This window comes from Mytilus galloprovincialis, chromosome 7, assembly GCF_965363235.1.
Source record: "Mytilus galloprovincialis chromosome 7, xbMytGall1.hap1.1, whole genome shotgun sequence".
Lineage (NCBI taxonomy): Eukaryota > Metazoa > Mollusca > Bivalvia > Mytilida > Mytilidae > Mytilus > Mytilus galloprovincialis.
The window spans coordinates 73,973,810-73,989,341 of NC_134844.1; the positions used below are offsets into that span (position 1 = coordinate 73,973,810).

The 15,532-nt window shown below is 32.8% G+C and overlaps 1 protein-coding gene across 1 annotated transcript; it reads right to left on the reverse strand.

Moving 5' to 3' along the window:
* Positions 1 to 461: 461 nt before the first annotated feature.
* On the reverse strand, positions 462 to 12,811 carry LOC143083637 (uncharacterized). The gene is made up of 6 exons (XM_076259913.1): positions 12,621 to 12,811; positions 11,329 to 11,463; positions 9,492 to 9,571; positions 7,335 to 7,432; positions 2,548 to 2,597; positions 462 to 1,110 (listed from the first exon to the last, which is right to left on the reverse strand). The coding sequence occupies exons 1-6, from the start codon at positions 12,738 to 12,740 to the stop codon at positions 982 to 984; spliced, it is 612 nt and encodes a 203-aa protein (XP_076116028.1). The 5' UTR covers positions 12,741 to 12,811; the 3' UTR covers positions 462 to 981.
* Between the last annotated feature and the right edge of the window lie 2,721 nt (positions 12,812 to 15,532).

Sequence of the window (15,532 nt, forward strand, 5' to 3'; positions counted from 1 at the left end):
TAGTGGTGTTACACCTACAGAATACTGTGATACTTGTTTTTGTCTCAAGAGATATTTCCTTTTTAATATTTTTCTATCCCTCTTTTTCACTTTATTCATACATGTATGTACATTTATGCACTCTATGATCTTTTCTCTAGCGAAACATATCGTGAAAATTTAATTTTATGGTGGGATTTTCATTTGAACAGCTATCCGCAATATATATGAGCTAGCGTATGGTTTTCAATATTTGAACACTGAGAAAGCCATGCAATACATGTAAATTGCAAAATGTATAACAACTCAAACAAGAAAACTAATGGACAACTTTATGTACAAAACAATAAAAGATAAACAAATATGATACAGCAAAACACAATATATATAATAATTGAATTGACAGGCTTTAAATAAGTATAAAGCAGACACAATATCAGACAATCTGGACGGGTGTCCTTCCTTTCTTTATTTTATTTCACTTTTTTTATATTATTTTTCTTTTCCTTTTATTTGTTTTGCCCAAATGTCTTTATTCCTTATATTTAAGCACCTTATTATTTTATTTTTATTTTAAATTTGTCTTTTTATTCTGAACTGTTTGCATGTTGTTCTCAGTCCCGTGAATCCCATCCAGACCCTCATGTTATAAAATCACGAAGTGCATGTTTGAGTTATAGATTTACAAAAATTAGGAACCAACTATCCTGTCTTTTCTACCTCCGTACAAAATTAAGGAAGAAAGAATTTACAATGATCATCTGCAATGTAGTTATGGGCAGACGTTTTATTGGTACATAACTCTGAACTCCTCGTCGTGTTACTTATTCTGAGTCATTTGCTATATAATTCAATTCATATTTACAAAAATCTCAAACTCAATCGTTTTCTATCTATAAAACCTTAACGTTGCAATTGTACACGTATGACACAACGTCACAATGCACCTGTTCTTTCTAAAATTTCCCATATTCGTGTAACATTTATAAAACGTGAATACATTCAAAACGAGGCTAATAGATTGTGCACGTTTCTGTATCGCAATGGTAGTTCTCGTTCGCAAAGCAGTGTCGTTGATACCTGTGGATCCTGTCTTACTATAAATTGGCGTGTTCCAAAGTCCAGAGCACACTGAAAAAAAGAGAATAGATATAAATGAACGTTTTTTTTTAATACACCTCGTTGTGAGAACTTGTCAGATGTAAAAGATAAAGGATGTGTAAAATAATGGGTTAACATATTATATATATATATATAAATATATATATGAAGATGTGATAAGAGTGTCAACTTCATGGCACAATCCTCCATCCAAGTCACAATGTGTAAAAAGTAAACCTTAAAAGTCAAAGTACGACCTTCAACACGGAGCCTTGACTCACATTGAAAACCACACTTTAAGGACCAAAACATATGACTAGTGTAAAACTATTCAAACCAACGTTCTAACTTATATAAATAACGAGAAACAATTATGAACCACATCAACAAACGAAAAGCACTATACAGGGTCCTGACTTAGGGAAGGTGCAAACAAATGCAGCGGACTTGTTTTAAACGTTTAAACAGGTGCCAACCTTCACCCTAACCTAAATGTAACATCACTACATAATGTATGAAGACACATGTGTACAAGTTAAGGTAACGATCATTCATCTGTAGAAGGGGTCTTCAAGTTTGAAGTTAAAATATTACTAGAAGTTAAAATTGTTGGGTAAACAAATTGCCGAAGACAATAAATTGAGGAAAAAAATCTTTATAATCGTTTTTTTGGATACCTTAAATTAGCACACACATAAACAACACTCTATTAAAATCTTTTAATATACCAATTGGACACTAACTTAGCTTGATCCTTTGCACTTTCCTCTTCAATTAGCTAACTTATCAAATCTAATCAAACTGTATATTTACAGTTCTTCAACACTAAATTGTTCTAAATTAATTTATATATATATAAAGTATGTTCTCAATCAAAGTTTATCTACCTCATCATTTTCTGTCAAATTGACTACAAAATGAATAAAGTGTTAATGTTATCTGCCAACTTCAGAAACATTTTTGATGGGTGGTACATGTACTTTTAATATCAAAGAAGATTGACAGGTATACATTTCAAATGGTAGAGGTTCTATTTTCGTGACGATTTTTATACCCATTTATGGGCATTATGTCTGTGCGTCCGTTCGTTCGTTCGTCCGTTCGTCTGACTCGTTTCAGGTTAAAAATTTTGGTCGGGGTAGTTTTTGATGAAGTTGAAGTTTAATCAACTTAAAACTTAGTACACATGTTCCTTATGATATGATCTTTCTAATTTTAATTCCAAATTAGAGATTTTTCCACATTTCACGGTCCATAGAAATATAACAAATGATAGTGTGGATGGGGCATCCCTGTACTAGGGACACATTCTTGTTGAGAACAGTAGCGACATTAACAATGGCGGATCTAGAAATGTTCCTTAGAGGGAAGGGGCAGTGACGTTTTAATATTTTCATCGAAATGTTTGTTCCGTATGTTTACATGTTATTACTGATACATGTTCAAGTTACATGTACATGTAATTACCTCTAGTTGCGTGAAGAAATCCAGTCCAAGAACTAAGTCGGGTACATCTCCTATAAAGAAAATAATACAAAAAATAAGATTAAGTCGCTAAACATAACCCAGTCCAAGAACTCAATATTAAAAAGAGATGTGGTATGATTGCCAAATAAGACTATTATCCACAATTACTGGTACATCTCCTACAAAAAAAAATAATAAAAATAAAATAAGTTCCAGATCCGAAACATTATGTAAGTGAAAGTTAATCTTAGGGAATCTGTAGTTAACAAAACCCAAAGGTATTCACAAAGGGAAATTAAATATTTGCTAGTCCATATAACAACCTTTTTTAAATTTGGTACAACTTTAGAGTTATACATTGTCCGTGCATCATGTTTAACTTGGTTTTGCAACTTTTTTTTTCGAGCGCCATTGACGAGTATTACACAGAGTACAACTCGCGTTTTTGATATCAGAGGTTTTGTGTTTTGTTTATAAAGCTTTGAAACAAACAAAGTAATCGATTCTTTAATATTCTTATGGCAGTTATGATATTTATCCTGAATACCTTTGGTATTACAGTAAATTTACTTTACTACATAAAGGTATATTTTTTATCAATAAGAACTCAAACGATTGATATTCCTTTGGCGGGGTTTCCTTTCGTAGTTCGTTTCATTACAAGTGGAAATGTTCCTGGAATTAATGCGCAGCATTTCTGAACATGCATGGACCATATGTAAAAAAAAAAAACGCATGAAAAATGTAATTCTACAGTGATCAAGTAATTATATATTAAAAATTTGTTATATTATATATATCATATTATAGTTTGATTATAATATAATTATCGACATTTAAACGAAATGTTGAAATAACAATGCATATATTAAACGAAAAGAAGTAAGAAAGATAATCCATACAAAAATGTTCTAAAGAGGATAGATTTCCTGTATTAAGGTAAAGAAAATATTACCACTAGGATATTTGAGAAGGGAGTGTAGGATAGACCCACTGACAAGCATCAACAAATGAGAGACGGAAAATGTCAAAGAGATAATAAAACTCAAATGTCGAAGACAAACAGAGAATACCCTGACATGTGTTGCGTAAAAAGGGAGGATGCGCAGTAGTGCCTAAAAACAAAACCATTACGCCTTTTTGACCGTTCCCCATGATGCCCCTGAAAGTCTTTAATTGATGTAGCGGGAAATATGTAGCCGAATTGTTGAAAAATATATAAAAAAAAAAAAAAAAAGATATGGTATGATTGCCAATGGGACAACTCTTCACAAGAGATCAAATGCCACAGAAATTAACAATTACAGGTCACCGTACGGCCTTCGATAATGAGCAAAACCAATACCGCATAGTCAGCTTTAAAAGGCCCCGAAATGACAAATGTAAAACAATTCAAACTAGAAAACTAACGGCCTAGTTTATGTACAAACAAGAATGTGTCCATAGTACACAGATGCCCCACTCGTACTATAATATGCTAGCTATATATAGTAGACCGTAAAATTGGGGTAAAAACTCTAACTTGACATTAAAATTAGAAAGATCATATCATAGGGAACATGTATACTAAGTTTCAAGTTGATTGGACTTCAACTTCATAAAAAAATAACTTGACCAAAAACTTTAACCTGAAACTTGCACTATCATTTTCTGTGTTCAATTGACCGTGAAATTGGAATTAAAACTATGATTTGGCATTAAATTTAGAAAGATCATATCATAGGGAACATCAGGTGTACTAAGTTTGAAGTTGATTGGACTTCAACTTCATAAAAAACTACCTTAACCAAAAACTTTAACCTGAAGCGGAACAGACGGACGAACGGACGGACGAACGAACGGACGAACAGACCAGAAAATATAAAGCCCCTCTACTATCGTAGATGGGGCATAAAAATGAACGAAAAATGAATATGTAACATATTAACAGAATTACAGGTAGGAGGAGCAGCCACAAGACAGATGAGATGAGACAGTGACGACGAAGAAGCAAAAAAAAAAAAACGCAACCAAACAAACAAGAAATTACGTAGAAAAATATTATTCAGAAATACGAGCGTAACCATGCTAACCAAAACTCAATGATCCTGTGTGAGAAGCAGTTTCTGTTTCATTTTCGGAACTCTTTGATCAGAAGCTTACAATGGAGTCAAATAATCGGAACACCAAACATATGCTAATGAAAACCTTAAGCGGTGTAGTGCTCACAATCTAATTAAAAACCGATGTCTCATCGCTCCCGTTTTCTGATATGTCGCGTGGGAGATCTAACGAAACCCGGTTTGAGGTCACATGTGAGTGAACTAAAAGTTATGAATTTATAATGATATGCAAATGAATTGACGACCTATATATATCAATAAGCCAATCAAAAAAGTTTATGAATTCTTATGACTGACGATTTCTTTGTTAATAAAATGAGTTACATCCCTTTACTTCACGATATATTTCAAGATCGTGGAAGACTCATTTTCATTGGTCGAAAAAGACACACCTACGAGGTCACTCACATATGACCTCAAAGCGGGTTTCGTTAGATCTCCAACGCGACATATCAAAAAACGGGAGCGATGAGAGATCGGTTTTTAATTAGATTGTGGTGCTCAAAGTGTACTTAAATTCGTATGCTATATATACATGTACATGTATGTGTCTTAATTAGTGAATAGCAAACTAATCATTTAAAAAACAAGTTGCTTTCTTTAAAAAAAAGAAAAGCAATACATGAACTAACTGACTGCCGGGTCCCCAAAAGATTGTTGCTGAATTTGTGTTTGCTTTTGAATTGAAATAATTGACTGTGAATAGAAGAAGCCAGTTGAACGTATATATTTACAACTTCTATTTGAATAGTTATTTTAAAGCTCGACTATTTAATATATTACTCGGGAATGTACATATTTTTTCCGATTATAACCCATTGGCAAATCCTAATTTCTACTAACCGGATGACTTATGCAAATTGCACAAACCTATCGCAATATAAATTAATGCACTCAGTTTGCTTTATAATCTGGAATTCTGGATGCATTCATTTTATCTATCATATTTTTATATTTTGTTTCCTAAATGAATGCCTTTATATTCTCAACTCGTATTTGAAGCTGTCTTTACTCATGGTAGATGTTGTATGCCTGTTAAACCTGTGGCATGTAATTGATTGGGACCTCTTATGAAGAGACTTATTTTGGTCTCATAAAGCATCTCAAATTTTAAGGATTTCCTGATTTTACTTAACTCAATTCAAACATTATACAGAGAAACTTAGTTTTGCCAAAGAATTTCTTAATTCAGAAGTTTATGAATACCTGTACACACTTTCAAAATAACCAATTTATATAAAAAGGTATTTAGATATAAAAAACGCCAGACACGAGTTAAGTCAACAAAAAAAGCATCAGTGACGCTCGAATGAAAACATTTAAAAGGCTAAATACATTACAAAGTTAAGGAATCTATTCCGTGGGTAGACAATCCTCAGCTTTTTGAAAAGGTCAAAGTTTATAATAGAACAGTGACTCAAAAAAAAAACAAAAGAGAAACAACTCGAGGTCAGAATACCGTTAGTAATGATGGCCGTGCTTGAAAGTCACATGTAAAGCTCTTTCTGCCGTGTCCTGAATTTAGATAACAAAAACGAAAATAAGCTTCCAAGAGTGAATTTAATAGTAGTGCATGCAAGTAGTATTTTAGCGCACGAAATAAATAGAAAGGATCTCACTGATACTCAGGAAAAGAAGACGCATTTGCGTCATCCCATATCTTAATCTTATAGTTGAAATCGAATGTCAAACGGCCTACATTAAATGTTTTGACTCCGGATTCATTGACATTTTATCCGGAATTTTTGAGAACGCAAACCGATATTTGTAATTAAATTTTGTTGTAATTATTGTAAATTATTTATACGGTTGTTGTGGGCTGCAAGGATTTAAAATCATGCTTTATGAATTGAAAACACACAAGTATTTTTTATTCACGACCGTTTAAAATTTAAATATTTAATAAATTGATCTTACTTTCCGTTTTATGGATATATTACAATACAAAAAAATAAATAATAATTACTCATAAAACATAAAAACTAAAATGGTATGAAATAATTAATGTAGAAATATACACATTTTTTTGGTAGGATGCAAGAATTTATTTAGATTTAATTTTTATGTTTCCTTTACAAATGAATATTTAAAAATACCAAAGCAGAGTATCTTGTCATATAAAATACTTTAATTGCAACTCTGAAAATATTCTGATTTCAATCATTGTTAGTTTCTCCAGAAACATAAATACAGTATTTATTTTGTATATATTTGTTTGATTCCGATTGAATTAAATTATTTTGATAAGAATATTATCTTTCCGTTTTACGATCTAATATTATCTTTCTGTTTTCCGATCTAATATTAATATTTTAACCAGAATGTTATCTCCCGTAAGTCTAGTATGATGAAATACACAGTATCCCGTGGTTAAATCTTCAAACATAATAAGTTTACATGTTATCGAGACAACAGAAAATACCACGTTATAAATGACCCAGATACACACAGTGCACAGTGGTCGTTTTAAAACAAATATAATTGCGTCGTCAAGGGCCATCAAGGGACCATATCAAAGACGTAGATAACAACCTGTTAAGACCTGTATAAATGACCAAAAACTTTAGAGACGTTCCGAGAATTTTATTCTGACTTCCGGCCGAGAGATATCGAGTGGCCCATAGACACATCCAAAACTCGCCAATATATAAGCATGAACCCCTCATGCAAAAAAAAAATACTTACCGCGAATAATGAAGTCAAAATGAATGAGTCTGTTGTTTATTACAAATGGAACACCTCTGGCCATGTCGTATGCTTGGAATGACGCTTCCTCGAAGAACCTGTATACAATGAAAAAAAATGTCTTGTGGGTTCAATTTCGAAGAACCTGTACAATTGAGAGGAAAAAATGTCTTATGCCCAAGGTATATGGTATTGCCTATTGTGTCATAACTGGTAATTCTCTAAAAAATTTAACTATATTGTACTTTTGTGGAGGGACGTCCGTTTTAGCTGAATGAGATTTGTGAATACACGACAAGTGCCAACGCCCGTTGGCTGTGTGGGGTTTGTAAATACATGGCAACAGCCGTTGACTGTATGGGATTTGTAAATACATGGCAACGCCCGTTGGCTGTTTAGGGTTTGTAAATAAATGGCAATGGCGGGTTGGTAGTAAGGAATGTGTAAGTTTTAATTGAGTAAATCAAATGAACAAAACAACAAACAAATATAACTATTTTTAGATGTCTGCAAACTGTCGATGAAATTCAGTCAATGTATTTAAACGTAAATTACTGCGCTTCTACTCAAATCAATAAAATACCTCTTAGATAAGACAATAAAAAGGATTACTTACGTAACAAATGTTTTCCTAGCACTTTATTATTTAATACATAATATCTAAAATGAGGATTTGAATCAACTGTTTCAAATAACTTATTATGCAGGTTTACTGTTAATAGACTTGATTGACAAGAAGCAAGCATTTATTTGATTGGAAGAGGGAGTGGTGCTTATATGTCTTCGAAAAAAAGAAGATTAAAAATGAAAATAGTACTTCATAAAATTGTTTGCGCCCGTACAGCTTTTTGGATTGACCTTCACCAAGAACGCGCAAACTGAATCAAGAAAAATTAATGTCAAGGACATATAAATACGTTGAAATGTTACTATCAATATGACCAAAAGGAACACCAAAAAAAAAAAAGACGCATTGAGCAAGGGAGGGAATTGGATCATTAGTTTCTTTATAGTTTCTTAATTTATCAATAGGGAAAATATAAATCGTGGAGTACCGAAGCTCTGACAACTTTGCTGAAGATGAAATTCGGGGACTAACAGTCCACCAGCAGTGGCATTAACGCCTTGTTGGTAAACGGAAACAAACACTTTATAGATGCCGTGCGTCTGGGGCGCCTTTCTGGGTTTACATTCGACAGGAGTGCTCCAACTCAAACAGTTGAAAGTCAGTGCTGTATAAATACTTAGAAACTTTCTGTGCTTCATGACCGAAAGGGACATCAAGTTTAACTCCGTTAAGGAGGTAGACCTTGGTTAAGGGAAATAACTCTTAAAATCATAAGTACGTTTGTGTCAACCATTTTCATAAATATATTCTTAGCTTCAAGGTTACATAGATTATTTCCAATCTGTTTCATGTAAATGCTTAAAATACATTGATTAAACTTGACTTTTACAAACGTACTATAACTGATTTAAAGAGTTATCTCCCTGAACCAAGGTCTACCCTCTTAAACTTTGCCTGAGGATGTTCGAACCTTAGTTTCTTATTATTTGAAAGAGACGAAGAATAGAATAAATTTTTATATGCAGTTTAACCGAAATAATTAATTAAAAAATGACCCGGAGAGATGGGAGTGCATGAACTTCAAGAAGACGTGGATTCGTATTTATACATTCCGCGCAGCCGAAGGGGACGACCTAACCAAGCTTGAGTTCAACTGCCGGATCGAAAAAGTAAAAGCGACCTTACTTCTTTACCTAAGCCGATCGTTGTTGTGGATATCATAATGATATTGCAATGAAAAATAGAAATGAAGTGCGTGTTTTTCTTAAATAATCATGAAATAACATCCTCTTGGGCATCCTTTTCCTGCCTTTTTTTGAAAATGAAGAGTATAGGGCGGCTCGAATCACCTGCTGGTATTGAAACATTGTACGGACGTAAGGAAGAAAACATTATAAAGGTATAGTAAATCGAACTCAGGTGCGAGTTCAGGTTCAAGAAAAAAAAAATCGGCTCGATACAATCGCCGATTGTACCGAGCCGATTTTTTTTTTTTTATGATTTTATGCACAAACAATATATTTTTCCAATCAAAAGGGTGTAAACCCTCTACACACCCTCCTAGAGTTTGAGAATCAACTGGTACTTACAAATCCTGGTAAAGTCTTCTGTTGATGATAGACGATAACACACACGTGTTGATTAAAGCTTTTGCTTCTCTTGTATGGAACTGTAAAGATTGTAAGTTATGTATCACGCATTTTTGGAAGATTTATCGTTAATCTGTGAAATCAATACATAAAATTTTGAAAATTAGATAAATTGGATGTTATATCTTTTCAGTATTCAACTATTCGTAAAATGTGAAGAAAGAAACAAGTTAGAAAGTCACTAACTGCATGTATAAGAAAGATAAGAATTTCAAAATGCAAAAAGATAACATCTATATGCATAAAGCAATACACTGAAGTCTGAAGGTTATAGAGTTGACATATGTTAAATTCAATTTTGCCTTGCAACAAGTCACCTACCACAGAAAAGTTACTTGTTGAAAGAGAACTTCAACATACAGATAGCATTAAACTCGTTATGTACATCGGATTTTATAACATATATCCGCATTACCAACAGACATGGCTGCGTATCTATAAATCCCACAAAGTCGATTCAAATCAAATATATGGATTCTTCATAACCCCTTTTTAACTCTTGATTTCTAAACTTTGGCCTCATTTTTCAGAAACTTATCAATTGGTTTATTCTTTATTCTTTATTCTATTCTTGAATATGTATGAAATATTTGCGACTGGATATTAGATTGCAACAAAAAATAAACAATCATGTTTATTATTTGATTTAGTAAATGTCGTTAACTACATGTAACACGTAACAGGTGTTATTTGTCAAAACAGCTGTTACGGACAGTATAGATTCACCTTTGAACTATCAATGGTAAATTCAATCTCGGTGTAATACTATTTTCAGTGTATCTTACAGTTTAGAAAATACTGCTAAAGTATGAAGCTTCAAAGTTGTCATTGTTGTCGGGGAACCACATTAGTGATAATTGTAAATTTTATACGAAGCAATTTAATACTATACTCTTGGAGTATAATATAATATTCAAAACTCACTACTTATAGTACTTAATATTTAATTATCAAAAGACAACATTTTAGTTTATAATAAAATGGCATTAAGAACATGATTGTGTCCATAGTAAATGTATGCCACATTCGCACTATTATTTTCTATGGTCAGTGGATCGTGAAAATGGAGTAAAAACTCTAATTTGGCATTAAAATTAGAAAGATCATCATATCATAGGGAACCTGGGTACCAAGTTTCAAGTTGATTGCACTAAAACTTCATCAAAAATTACACTGACCAAACACTCTAACCTGAAGAATGGACGGACGGGCGAACGAACAAACGGACACACAGATTAAAAAATATAATGCTCCTAGGTGTTTTCTTCTAATATTTTTGTTCGGTGCGTGATTGTTGGACTATATATAAACTTATTAAGTGCAGTTTGCTCGGTTTTCATCTTTACAGTGCCTTTGAGACGGATTGCTGTTGCAAGACCGACAGTCCCCGGGGGTACCTTTTGAAGTGGTTTCGTGGGAGAGAGTGTTCGCCTCTAGTGTGGTTAGCCGTTGATTTGGATATAATACCTGCTTAGACCAAAAAAATGGAAAACAAATATTTGCTGATTCTATGCTAAGCAATCGGCATTCAGGAGTAAGAACAAAAAACGATCAGCTCAGAATAAGAATACATGTAATGGGTTTTGGTAGGTGTGTTCTTGCTAACCATTACCTTGTGCCATCATCAACATCAAACTTTGTTATTCTAAATAAGTATATGTACATGTATTTCCTTAACCTCGTATAATACGAGTGTCATTTTGCAATAAAGATTATATAATACATAATGGGATATAGTTCAAAGTGTAAAAATGTTTTAAGTATGCTGTCCATTTACCTTGCATTGAATAAATGGTAGACAGAATGCTGTATTCCTAAACTGTAATTGTCTGTCGACAAATTTAGGTCTTCTCAGTGTCTGTATGGTAGGTACTGTAGTAAAGCTTTCCGTTGTTCTTTGTTCCAATGATAACTGTAACACAAAGAAAACAATTCAATCTGATTAAGGGAGCTACCATTTGATTTTTATGTGAAGGGGGGGGGGGGGGGGGGGGGCTTGGATGAAATTTGAAAAAAAGGCAGGACAGGAATTTTGAGTAAAAAAAAAGGCAGGATGAGACACTTGCAAAAAAAAAAGGCAGGATGACAATTTAGGTAAAAAAAGTCAGGATAAACTAAAAAAAAAAAGGCAGGACCGAATAGAGTGAAAAATAAAAAGGCAGGACAGAGATAACAACTAAAAAAAAATGCAGGACAAAATTTTTCATCCCAGCCCACCCATGAAAATCAAATGGTAGCTCCCTAAAGTACAGATTATAAGAGACAAAGCCGGATCCGGAAGTATGTATAGAGGCCACATACACCCCTTTTTAATTGACAAATGAAATCAGCACGCTGGTTTTGATTTGTTTGCAAATATCGGCCAGAAATCTTGTTATTCCCTTTTTTTGAATTGTTTCCCCTTTTAAAACCAATGGATCAGCCGCTATGGATGGTAGAACCTATTCAGAGTTAAAGATCCGAGCCTTCGTTCATTTAAATTTTATTCAGTATATATACTTGGAGTACAAAATTTGTGCTCGAAGTACCGAGTTTTTTTATATTTTTGGTCGATGATCGTGCTCAAAATTTATATTACCGTAAGGTCTGGTATTGAACCTTCAGAATCCCAATATTTATGTCTACGCTGTGATATTATAAATGTGCACATCTCTTGTAATTATTTTGAATGCAAAACTTGTATAGATTAGTTTGCAAGTTCTATTGTTTGCTCTTGGTCATGAAATTAACAATGGGGAGCAGTCTACATGACCAAACCTTTTAATTATCAACACTTTTGGAGGTAGTCGGCTGGAAACCATCCCCCTTTCCCCCTTTGCTTCTTTTCTTCTTATCATTTTTAAAATGAATGTAAACACCGACCAATAAATAAGGAAAAAATTGAGCTATTGTATGTAACCTCCTTCATCTTTAAAAAAATGTAGATTCGCGCATATTTGATAATTTCATTTACAGATGATAATATTCCTATATAAACTCATAGCTTATCGTACATTGTACGTTACCCAGTTTATTATGGTACCTCTGTATATAATTTAGTATATTAGTTTATAGTTTCTAAATTCCTACCGGTGTTGTACTGCTCTCTGACTGCTCCATACTCTCATCTCGTGAAACCGGTATTAGCGGTCTAGGGCGTCTTCGTTGATATCGTAGAGCAGCTTCTTTGACAATACTTCCATCCGCCATGTTTTTATCAGTGGACCAACGCGAAGCATTCCATCAACTTGAGAATATTAGCTATAGTTTTGACACGATGTGATAACCTTTATGAAGTATCTGTGTGATGAAGAGATTTAAAATCAATATTTATAAAGGTGTTTTATTAAGGAAATTGACATCTGCGGAAATTGACTATTTGGAAAACAATAAATGTGCTAATTTGTGTATTGATTAATTTTTCTACAAACTTCCTTGCATTTTCATTTTTTTCAATTTTGACTTTCACAACTTTACGAAAATGTCTTTTTTTCAATAGTTACATTTGCAAATAAAACATTTAAACAAGAATGGAAGGATGTTGATCATTAACATCTTTGATTTACAGAAACCATTAAAAAAAGAATTTACGCCCCACGTGAAATGCTCGAATATCGATCTTTTTTGATTTGTCAAAAAAAGTGGGTTTTTTTCTTCTTCGGTGCGTCGCATTTGCGCATATGTAAATACCATATGAGCACAAGGGAGCAGATGTGAGTTCACATATTTTAATAAGTTTCTAAATCTTTAACAGAAATGGATGTTAATTATTACATTTCAATTCTTTTTTGGTTTTTGTTCTGAATATTTCAACCTTTTAAAATATATAAAGCATCTAACTTTTTGCACTGTGGTATACATGTACGTTAATAGATATTAAAAATTGTAATAATTGTGTTTACAAGCTACCCTACACGTCAAGGTTCATTTACATAATTTCAGGATTAAATAGCAATGAATCCAGTTTCAAAACTTTTGTAGTCGGGTAGGTAGTTGGCATTTGAAATCAACTATTAAACATTAGGGAGCTACCATTTGATTTTTAGGGGGGGGGGGGGGGGGGGCTAGGATGAAATTTGAAAAAAATAGGCAGGACAGGAGTTTTGAGTAAAAAAAAGGCAGGATGACCCACTTTCCAAAAAAAAAAAGGCAGGATGACAATTTAGGTAAAAAAAGTCAGGATAAACTAATAAAAAAAAAGGCAGGACCGAATAGAGTGAAAAATAAAAAGGCAGAACAGAGATTACAACTAAAAAAAATGCAGGACAAAAACATGTGACTTTCAAGCATGTTGCCATTCCTTCAGCTATATGCTAACCTTTAGCTGTTTCTCTTGCATTTTTCCTGTTATGAACTTCGACGTTTCCAAAATGATTATTTTTTCTACCCCAGGAATAGATAACCTTAGATATATTCGGCAAAATATTTGATTTGAAATTTTGGAATTTCCTTTCAGGTCCTTTCAACTTCGTATTTTGTTTCGCCTTTTTAACTGTTTTTATTTGAGAATCACTAATACTGAAATTGAGAATGGAAATGGGGAATATGTTAAAGAGACAACAAAGAGCAGATAATAGACGACGGTCACCAATGGGTCTTCAGCGCAGTTTAGAGCTGTATATAAAAGGTACCAATGAAGCTGGTATGTTACTCTGAAGAAAAAATATAGGAAACCTGTCACATGGTTTCATTTCCCATGGAAATTGGACTTCAAATTTATCTATACAACATCTACCAAGAGTACAAACAGCTTTAATGACGAGTATAGATATAACTGAAGGCATCCAGAAAATAAAATATGAAGATATATGGTAGATACATTTTTTGAAAAATATATGAACCAAGTTTATTGAGCAAATTGAGTGCGTAAATTTAAATTGCGATTTAATTTGTACGATTTTCATCAGACATAAGGTTTGCAGAAACTGGGATTTGCAATAGGATTATGAAAAAAATATGTAAACTCTAGTCAAGTCTTAACTGATGTATATTAAAGAAGTAGTTGTATATTTTGCACTTTTGCAATATCTACACACACTTATATATATAAAAGGTATTTTTGACATCACCATGCATTATCTTATTATAACTACAGCAAATTATTCCAATCAACAACGAATGTTTTGTGATTATTCTGCCTCCTCGGGTTCACGTATTGCTTTTTTTTTAAAGACACAATTTAACTTGTTTATTATATGATGGGGAAAAAAAGTATAAATCTAAACATAACAAATTATTTGGGCACAATTATTTCAATAGATGAAATATCTATAGGAGCTACCATTTGATTTTTAGGGTGTGTGGCTAGGATGAATTTTGTAAAAAAAAACAACAGGACAGGAATTTTAATTTAAAAAAAGGCAGGACCGATTAGTGCAAAAAAAAATTACAACTAGGACAACACTTTTCTTCCTAGCCACCCCCCTTTTTCCCACATAAATATCAAATGGTATCTCCCTATAATGTCAAAAAATACTTTGTCTTACTTTTTTATTATCCCTTCTTTCTTTTTTCGTTTATCTTTTATTCTTAAAGTCCAATTATATTCATTTATTTAGTTTCTTCTATAACAGAATGGTCAATTAGAAAAAATAGCCAATATATAAAAAGGATTGTGTCTGCATGTCAATGACCTTCAGTTAGCCATCAACTTGGTCAAGTACTTAATCAGGCAGAAAATAAAATTCCGTCATATACAACCATTGATTAGAACTGATAAAGTACAGAGACAAGTTGTTATTAAAGAGAATTATTTGTCCGGTCAATAAAGCCGTGTCCAGCTAGTGTCGACTACAAGACCACGAACTATAATAAACTTCCGAGACATAGCATGACAAATGTGTAAATATATTGATAAAAACCTTCTCTTCACGGTATTACTTCGTAAACCTAATCACAAGATAAAAACAAAGTATGGAAAAGAGATTAAAACAGATATATGCTACTTAATTTATATTTGATTTTCGGCATTTCTTTCATCGGGCAGAGTTATCAATTTTTTT